We start from the raw sequence: 10474 nt of genomic DNA on the forward strand, positions 1-10474 counted from the left end.
GATTAGAACTATATGATTCAGCTAGTCAAAATTCAAATTACAAGAGGGGACCACTGGTGTGATTTTTTTCGGAAATCGAAGGGGGGGGGGTCAGGACCCCCCTGACCCCTCCCCCTAAATCCGCCACTAATTGCAGGCTTTCGTACTAAAAAAACAGAAAAAAAACAGTAGGCAAAGACAATTTCCCAAAATACCATTTTCGGGAAAAGGTGTTAGAATGGCCATGTAAAGTGGTATATTTTAACATCAAGTGGACTTCAGTTGCATCAAAAATGTACTGTAAATATTTTGACAGTGAACATTTGTGAGCAGTTTTAGCCAAAACCTCTCACCCAAAATGGGTCAAATCTGTTGTAATTTGCATAACAATAAGTTGCCCGCCATAGAGCGAGCTGAATTCTCACTCTGCAGCTGGGCATAGTTGAGTGAAGACGTAACATTATGTGTGGTGAATTCACAAGTTTCAGCTTTAAAAAGACGTAGAAGCAAGTATATGGTAAGTATAACACTATTTCTTCAATAACCTCCTTCAATAAAACGCAAGTGCAACCGAATGAGAGAAAATTTATTGTAGATATTAGTAGCGCGATTTGTTGTAATATTATGCCCAGCGTTACTTGTATGCACTCACAATGTCAAAATATGTTACAATGCTTTGGGACTACAAACGTACAAGAGAAATGGTGCTATCAGCTGACCATTGATGAAACAATAAGTTTGCTTGATATATTTCAAACTAGCTATATTTAGTTCTGCACGTATGAAGTTTTTTGTATGACCCCTGGCAATTAAAAGCGCATTTGTGACTTAATTTAAAATGTTTTCGTGTAAATATAGACATGACTGCATTAAGAAGACTGATTCATTTAGATAATATTACTTGTCGTAGTTCAGAGTTTTGGATATAAGGAGAAGTCTACCCTATCAAGATGTACATCAATTTTAAAGTCAAATTTAATTAACATTTCGCTTTCGAAGACAATTACGATGGTTTTCAGTGATTTCTTTAGGGTAAATTTATGTTCTGTGATGGATTGATCATTTAACCTGGGAAAGTTAGCAACTTTTAAAATACATCATTTTATCATTATCATTACAAGAATAAGGGTCCACATAGCTGCTAAAGTCGTCTTAATTGTTTCAGATTACACTTGGGCAATCCATTTCTGCTTAAAGATTGACAAAGCTGTCATTGTAAGGTAAGTGTTCTTAATATAATACAACATACGTTCACGCACATGTCAGTTGCTCATAAAGCGATGGTTTACAGATGAAAGTTTTACGCCGGTTGACTACCGTCTCCAGTGTGCCGTATTCTGGCCCTCCTTTACACGACCAACTACATGAATATTAAAACTTGATTGTACTTTCATCCAAGTTATGTGTAATTTATTTCATATATTCTTAAAAGAAAAATGTTCAAATTATATGTTTTGCGCTTCTCTAAAATAAGTCAAATTGATTTCAGTCTGTAGGTTTGATCAAAATTTGTATGCGTTATTTTGTCATTTCAGAAGCCTGCATAGAAACTGTGCAACATGGGCCTGCAAGCAACAAGGTCTTTGGTTAACATATATCATGCTCCATTTCATGTATCTCTTATATCAAATCGGAATAAATATTTCTATAATTCCTCGTTATTTTTTCATATTGATATAGACAACACAGTACAGCAATATCAAAATGGGAAAGGGGGAAAATTACAGATTTGTGATAACTGTTTCAAGTTCAATTCAGTTCGATATTTAAAATTGAAATTGTTTAAAGCTTTGTAATTATAGACAGTATTTTGTAAATTCTAAAATTGGAAATTTAAGGTCTAGCCCGCTGAAAGTATATAAATTTCATTATTTAGTACAAATTTACAATCTTGCATACTATACATGACATTTAAATTTCTTTGTAGCAACATGCATGTCACCCGGCCCTCAAATGAAATGGGGTCATCCCACCTGTCACAACTCAAATGGAATGGAATCGCCCCACCTGTCACCCCTAAAATGGAATGGAATCGCCCCACCTGTCACCCCTAAAATGGAATGGAATCGCCCCACCTGTCACCCCTAAATGGAATGGAATCGCCCCACCTGTCACCCCTCAAATGGAATGAACTCGCCCCACCTGCCACCCCTAAAATGGAATGGAATCGCCCCACCTGACTCCCCTCAAATGGAATGAACTCGCCCCACCTGTCACCCCTCAAATGGAATGGAATCTCCCCACCTGCCACCCCTCCAATGGAATGGACTCGCCCCACCTGCCACCCCTCAAATGGAATGAACTCGCCCCACCTGACTCCCCTAAAATGGAATGGAATCGCCCCACTTGTCACCCCTAAAATGGAATCGCCCCACCTGCCACCCCTAAAATGGAATGGAATCGCCCCACCTGTCACTCCTAAAATGGAATGAACTCGCCCCACCTGACTCCCCTAAAATGGAATGGGATCGTCCCACCTGCCACCCCTCAAATGGAATGAACTCGCCCCACCTGTCGCCCCTCAAATGGAATGGATTCTTCCCACCTGTTACCCCTAAAATTGAACGAACTCGCCCCATCTGACATCCCTCATATCGAATGGACTTGTCCCACCTTTCACCCCTCAAATTTGATAGACGCGCCCAAAGACTAGACGTTTTTTTCTCTCACCCATATCAGAGCAGTCATACAAGTATCATTCATTTCAATCTACGAGCAAAGACCAAGTTTTCAATGTATTATTTATTATATGACATCTTTAATGACAGAAAACCACGAAGAAACAATTAAATATTTACTGGAGGCCTCATGTGCTCAAATAATAAAAGAATTAGGAAATTGAACAGTCTTTGAACAGGACTGGATTCATTGGACAAAGAATAGGTCGACAGGCGATATTAACCGTTTGAATTTAACCCGAAATGATAAATCTAAAAATTGGCACCGACAGAATTTACTCATTAATAATTTGTGCCATTATAATTAAACTGCTTTGTTTTAATTTCAAATTTTTCATTTACAAAATTTAAAAGCGCTTTTAGGTCTAATCTGGAGAACAAAAATGCATTCCAAGTAGACAAAAGTATAAATTCTAAAACTACAGTACATATCAATTTTACTTTAATTCTTTGTATTTGAGATTGAATAAAAAACTACCCCCAAAAACCGCATTTATTTTCATAAATCGTCATTCACAAGTGTAAATATTAACAATAAAAAATGACTTATACAATGCAAATAATAATATGATGATGAGGTAGTTGATTGGCTAAATATACAATCTTGCCCGATCTTCAACGTCGTGAAAATTGCGTTTTTATTCTCAACTTTGAAATTTGTGATTTGCAAAGACTCTGAAAATAACATCATGCCATTTTAAACACTTTAATAATTGCATTATTGCACAATGATATGAACTTAAAAAGAAACTGGATTGTACAGAGCATGCCCTAAGGTATAATTAAAAATATTATGATCAATCCCTAGGGTATAATATAAACAAAAAGGATAGATTTTAAGTATAATTTCTAAAGAGAACATGATCGATCTTAGTGCACCGTTTCAATATGTTAAAATGTATTTTTTTTAAAAATCAGAGAGAGAGAGAGAGAGAGAGAGAGAGAGAGAGAGAGAGAGAGAGAGAGATCATGTACAATTTTCAACATATAGCATCTGAGGTGTCAATGGATCTGGATCTGCGGCAGATTTTAAAATGCGTCTCGGAGACCAGGGAAGCTTTAGTCAGGCGCACGTGCACTCTGCAGGATCTCGACATAGGCGTTTGCAGTTCTGAAATATCAAAATAACATTAAAGTAGCGATATTTCAATTTTCGAGAGCAGAGAATCCGAATAAAGATTAGATTAACTGAAATATAAAAAAAACTCTGCTCATGCCGAAAAAATCACACTGAGGCTAACTGAACACCAAATTTGAAAAGTTGACTAAACGGGGTTTGTATGCAAGATTAAAAAAAAAAATGATATTTCACGATAAGAAGAATCACAAGAAATAATGCAGCCAATACTTTTGGAATGCATTTAAAAGGTAAAGAGACCATTTCCAGGCCCTATTGTACTAACTGTGGATCGATCCATCTCCGAGGGAATTCTCGCTAAATTGCAATCAACTTAAATAAATCATTGTTTAGCAGCTTCAGTAGGCGTGCCAGACATCTAAGCCGCTTTTAAATGCTAAAAGCAATTTAGATAGAAACCGAGATGGGTCGATCCTGTTAGATCGATCTAGGTATAGGAACCCAGTCAAAGACTAAGGAATTAAGGATATTGTCACCCAAAACTCCTTATACTGCCTTACATACATTCTTTTGGCTAATTAAAAAATCTTGAGTGTTCAGTGACTTAATTATTTCACATTTACACATATGTCATCTTACGGATGACGTCATAATTGGGTTCCTATACGGTATATCGGACCACACTACCCATTTTCAAGGTGTGTGTCAGATCGCATTTCAGAGTATCATACCCCAGAACAAATTTTGTAGGACGACCGCGGGCTCATCCTGTCGGTGTTCTGACTGATACTCCGAAATGCAATCTGACACACACCTTGAAAACAGGTTGTGTGGTCCGATATACCGGTTAATTCAGGATCCTTATGTGCCGAGTCTGGTAGTTGGGTAGGCCTGAGATCAAGCTCATGTACTATGGAAGTGTTTAAAATACGGAATGTGTTCAGGTGGCCTTATTACGTACAGTGAGTGACGTTGAAGTGATAGCATCTGGGTACCAAAAATCAAACTATATTTAATATAACTCTCTTCATATTATTATTTGTGTTTTGCTGGCAGCACGTGCTTTTCAAGATTTTTAAAAATAACACTATGCAACTTTTCTCAAATCCAGTCAACTACTCAGGCCAAATTAAAGTTTACAACGAGTAAAATGATAAGAAATTATTATCTGGTAGTTTGAACTCGTAAGAAACATGAAAAGCTTTTACTCACATGACAAATTTCTTACAATTTTCGAAGCTGAATGAAAATTCCGGCTCTGCGACTTCATCACACATATCAGCGTCCTGTCCTCACTGTGTGCAGCTGTCAAGTGACCAGTCAAGAAGATACGAGTAGTGCGCACGTAGGCGCTGAGCGAAGTACTGTTATGCAAATTACAACGGGTTCAGCACATTTTGATTGGGGGGGTTGCTGTTGAAATCATTTTCATTTGAATTATAGTCTGGTTTATTTGAAGGCACAATAAGTCTCCATCACGAAAGAGGATAAAACAGGGTCTAACTTCAAGAGGGGGATATTGGTGTGATATATTTTTCAAAAACCGAAGGGGGTGGGGGTCAGGACCCCCCCTGACCCCCCTCTCTAAATCCGCCACTGTATGCCCTGTGCACAATGGAAGTCTTTGTGACTCCATTAGGCCTTTGGTCCTTTCACTTCTGTTTCGAACATCATGAGGCCTAGAGGTCTAGGCCTGTTTTCTCTAGAATCCATGGAACATCTATTTAAAAAAAAGATTACAGGCTACGAACTTAGGCCTGATAGAGGAAAATGAAGTATCCTAAAATAGCTCATCCTAGCTCTCTGGTTGTATTAAATAAATGAATAAATAAAAACCAGTAGACTAAGATATTGAAGCTTTTTGTCTAAATTACGCCATAACAAAATTCAATCAAACAAATAGGCCTAGGCCTACTATAGGATACCACAGTTGGAGCCTACTATCCTTAAAAAATTTTAGAAAATAAAAAAATATATAAGAAAAAGACCCTACTGTTTACTATTGCCTACCTCTAGCCGTACCTCGAAAAATATCTTGCAAGGATATATACAATTCTAAATTGTATTTAAAACTATATCCGTTCGACAGTTTTATAGCCTAAAAATAAATGTAGGGCCAATGATAAAAAATTATTTTTGTAACGTATTAAAAGATGTCCTTTGAGCATTTGTGTACTGTAGTCAATATATATCTGTATATTCTCGTCACGTCTATGCCAAGTAGACCTTGCGACAATATAGATTCGATTCGAATGTGTTTGCGCGCCTTCAAATTCATTTTAACTACGCCAAAACCATGCGTTAGTACGCATGCGCGTAAATAGGGATTTCCCTACTTCCGCCTCACGTGTACGACATCATAAGCGAAATTTCTCTGTGTTATACCGTTTGATTCAAACATATTTTGAGATCAGAAATATACATGAGTAAAGTTCGATTGGAGGTCCTGCGGAAGCATTTGACTGACAGATGTAGAGAGGTAGGTGGAAGACTGCAGAGCGCACGAACCAAGTCTCGAGGTTTGAGTTGCAGCTTGCATTCGTACTTGCAGTCTAGCTGGTGCTAGTGGGTCCCAGACACATACCGAACTGTCAAGTGGCTGGGCTGTCACCTCTGTTGGTTAATGAATATAAAGGCCACGCGTAAATACCCTTATGTGCTAGTCTTTTCAGACATGAAAGGAAGTCCCCTACAATTTCCGGTACTTTTGTAGTATACCCCCCCACCCTGTAACTTTCTGTAACTTTCACTTTTCAAACAGTTTTTTACATTTTATTGTTCATCTATGTCAAAGCTGTTGAAATAAAATGCTTTTGTAATTACCTGTGGACTTTTTATTGGTTTTAATCACGTTTAATCCAGCCCATTGAAATACAATGTTAGAATCTTCAATTTACTCCCGCAGTCAATAACTTGCCGCGTTTTCGTTGGCTAACTCTAAGGTAATTTTATGTGAACAAGTAGCTCATAATAATTTCACAGAGGAAGTCCAAGTATACAATGTATCAATCCTATGTTCACATAAAATAAGGTAGAGTTAGCCAACGAAAACGCGCCAAGTTATTGACTGCGGGTACATTGTAAATTTTCACATTGTATTTCAATGGGTTGGATTAAACGTGATTAAAACTAATAAAAAGACCACAGGTAATTACAAAAACATTTTATTTCAACAGTTTTGACATAGGTGAAATAGACAATTTAAAAAAATGTTTGAAAAATGAAAGTTTCAGGAAGTTACAGGGTGGGGGGGGTATACTACAAAAGTACCCAATTTCCCGCTATCTATATGGTCCTTGTGACAGAAAAATTAAGCCTTTCATATACATGTAGCCTACCGGGTAAAAATAGTAACCCTAGTTAATGTCGCACTCCACTTGAAATAGACACAAATCTCTCTCTTTCTCACTCACACACACACACACACACACACACACACATGTACCCCACCTAGCTGCCGCTTATATTGTTGTTTTATTCCCAAGTTTAATGTTGCAACACTGTTAAAATCATCCGTATCGTGTTTTTCCAGGTAAAACCAGCTATAACAATGTCTGGTAACCCCTTGACCACTCATGTGCTGGACACTGCCCGAGGAAGTCCTGCAGCCAATCTTGAACTGACTGTGTCCATCAAAGGTCAGAATGGACAGTGGACTGACCTCATCACTAGGTTAGTAGGATCTGGAAGGGGGGGGGGATGCCAAGAGTAGGAAGATATATGGTTTGTCGTTATGTTTTAGACTAACTGCTGGAAGTCAAACAACATAAATAGTCCCTTGGTTAAGTAAGTACAGAAACCATGGGCCACAAGGATGATATATTTTATCCTCATTTTTTATCAAGTTTTTACCCTCAGTTAATAAAGTTTGATAAATAAAATAGATCAAGTAACAGTTGTGGATGCTTAGACTGGATATTTACTGAGTTGTTTAATTGTTTGTAGAGAATACAGTTGATACCTTCAGTTTTTTTTCCCTTTTTTGTCTCAGTTCAACAAACAGTGATGGCAGAGTCCCTAGACTTCTTACACAAGATCAGTTTGTTCCAGGAACATACAAGATTAATTTTAATACTGGTGGATATTTCCAGCAACTTGGGGTAGAGGGATTCTATCCATATGTTGAGGTAGGTCATTATTTCTTCTCATTTTTTATAGAAAATCTCCAGATAAGTCTAGGCAAGTTTTAAGTATGCTATGGTTAAAGGTGAATAGCTTTATATATTTTTTAATCTGCCATAAGTTTTTCCTTCAGTTTTCTTCACCCTGTCAAGAAAGTTAAAAAAAGAACTTGTAAAACTAAAGGCTCATTCCCAATGAAACTATTGGTCCATAGATTGATCCAACTTCTTGGGGGCTCCTGCTGGGTGGAATCAGATTAACATATTAATATCCTGCCTCCTCCTGGCATTGAGTAGAATACAGAAAAGCTGGTATTTATACAACTATATTTGAAACAAAGAGGAGGTATGTTAATCTTTTAATCTGATTGCATTCAGCAAGAGCCCCCAGGGAGTTGGATCAATCTACGTAGACTCATAGCTTCATTGGGAATAAGCCCTGAGGCATATATTTGTGAAATTTTGTATAGCTTACAGAAATTTCACTTTATACATGTATCACTTCAGTATACTGCCTCCAACAACAAATGTTTGACTCAAGAATGCATTATCGATACAATTTCAGGTTGTCTTTGAGATCAGAGACCCCCAGCAGCACTATCATGTGCCCCTCCTCCTCAGTCCCTATGGCTACTCAACCTATAGAGGCAGCTAAAAGTTGGACAAGAGGACACAATGTAGTAATGAAAATATAGTTTCTGCTTTTAAGAATCAGTTTAAAATGATGTCCTTGAATACATCTGCTTTAGTCTCTAATCAAGTGACTTGTTGTTTCTAAATTTGCTTTATATCTCAAGAATTCACGTAGTCATACCTGTTGAAGTGCTTAAAGGTGAAAGCAAGGACATCAACCAGGAACATAAATCAGGGAAAAAGTTAGAAAATATGGCATGGGGTTCCATGGACCGCCTAGGCCAATGATATTTGGGCCCCAAAAAAGTCAGAAGTCAGCAGATAGTGAGAAAAATCTCCTCCCTGATCAACTCATGGCCTAGGCATCCTTCAACATACAATGAAACTGAAGTTTAGATAGAGAGAAACCCAGATCCGTGCCCCTCACCAGTACTGCTTTTATATAGTATTTGCGGTATTTCATGTGACAAGACACTGAGGAAGGTTTTATGGTATCACAAATATGTATTTTATCCTTTTTTTAAAACTGATTCTGAGAAGCTATTTTTTCACTTCATACATTATCAGTTAGGGGTCCACGAGCATTTAAAGAGAATACAGTACACTGTCAATTGTTCCTTGTCATTTAATATTATAGTGATATCATGTACTGGCAACAAGCATTTAATTTTGTGACCAACTTCTATTTTTTGAAAATTTATCTTTGAAACTTGTGATCTAATCTTTAGTGTATTGATATACACAGGTAGAGATACTAGTACATATAGATTTTTTGAAAGGGTCATTTCACTGTACATGTTACAGACATTACAAAAGGAACTTTATTAAGTGCAATTCTAATATTTTAGTACAAAATTGAGTCAAACTCATTAGTATATTCATACCTGGTGTTATGATGAACATGTAGTGTAAGAAAACTTAATTTCTCATTCTTCACCTTTGATTTGCATCACCTTGTTATATGTTTAATTTTAATAAAAAGTAATGTAAGGTTAGCATGATTTGGAAGAGATATTTGTTAATGTCTTTTAAACTTATTATGTGAAGTTGAAAAACACTGGAATTCTGCATTTACTCATAGGTTTTTATTCATTTGGTTTTAGTTATGGAAAGGTTTGTTTATTTTAGAAATATACTTTCCACCATTTTCAACTGTTGACAGGTATTAAAAATCAGATGTAATGATAATGTTTCAGTGGTTGTTTTGAAGATGAATGATAAACTTTTATTATATTTATAAATAGAATCTTGTTGTTGCTTCAATACATTACAGTGTTAATTTGATTAGAAGGTACTATTTAAAGTTTTCAGAGACAGATAATAGGAAATGCCTTTATAAAAATCTGCCCTCTGTTTCAATAGGAAACTCCTTTTCCAGGTTGTTTCGACACGCTATAATTTACGCTATTCTTTACAAAGGACCGCTAAGATGGGGACTATGACCAATGATTTGTATATCTCACGCCCTAGTCGAATATTTTTTCTTGTTTGTCTGTTCAACAAAAAGTCATTGTGATTTTTGTGTATGAGAAAATTTCAAAAACCCAAACATATTTAATTATTGGCGACTTATAGCAATATATTCTGTGAAGGAAATTGTTGGTTTTAAGTGAAGAATTTTGCAGAGAATTTCTTAAGACCTCCCAACATTGGCTAGTCAACATGCAGGCTGTAGGAGGACGGTGAAAGCGCTAAGTTAGACACTGCAGTCGGTCTCAAAACTACAACAATTTTGTTGTGGAAGAAGGGCAGTGGCGGATTTAGGGGGGAGTGTCAGGGGGGTCCTGATCCTGACCCCCCCCCCCTTCGATTTCTGAGAAAAATCACAACAATGGTCTCCTCTTGAAATTAGAATTTTGACTAGTTGAATCATAGTTCTAAATAGTACCAAGTTGTTTACAATGTGTTTATTGTGAAATATGAATCTCATACGAAGAGTTGTTATCCCGTCAAGTAACTGACGTCTCTTCATATGGCATTCAAAA

The 10474-nt window shown here is 36.9% G+C and overlaps 1 protein-coding gene and 2 long non-coding RNA genes across 3 annotated transcripts; 2 read left to right on the forward strand and 1 right to left on the reverse strand.

Moving 5' to 3' along the window:
* The first annotated feature begins 59 nt into the window (after positions 1-59).
* Positions 60-1632, forward strand: LOC106159822 (uncharacterized). Its single transcript, XR_002886338.2, has 3 exons — positions 60-496; positions 1145-1199; positions 1515-1632. It is a non-coding gene; the product is annotated as an uncharacterized LOC106159822 (long non-coding RNA).
* A 1071-nt stretch (positions 1633-2703) lies between these two features.
* LOC106178546 (uncharacterized) lies at positions 2704-5441 on the reverse strand. The gene is made up of 2 exons (XR_015333318.1): positions 4948-5441; positions 2704-3768 (listed from the first exon to the last, which is right to left on the reverse strand). It is a non-coding gene; the product is annotated as an uncharacterized LOC106178546 (long non-coding RNA).
* Positions 5442-6041: 600 nt separating this feature from the next.
* Positions 6042-9717, forward strand: LOC106178545 (5-hydroxyisourate hydrolase-like). The gene is made up of 4 exons (XM_087009754.1): positions 6042-6214; positions 7268-7407; positions 7727-7862; positions 8422-9717. The coding sequence occupies exons 1-4, from the start codon at positions 6158-6160 to the stop codon at positions 8509-8511; spliced, it is 423 nt and encodes a 140-aa protein (XP_086865880.1). The 5' UTR covers positions 6042-6157; the 3' UTR covers positions 8512-9717.
* The last annotated feature ends 757 nt before the right edge of the window (positions 9718-10474 follow it).

The sequence above is a fragment of the Lingula anatina genome, chromosome 3, assembly GCF_051362555.1.
Source record: "Lingula anatina isolate TDL-2025a chromosome 3, LinAna3.0, whole genome shotgun sequence".
NCBI lineage: Eukaryota > Metazoa > Brachiopoda > Lingulata > Lingulida > Lingulidae > Lingula > Lingula anatina.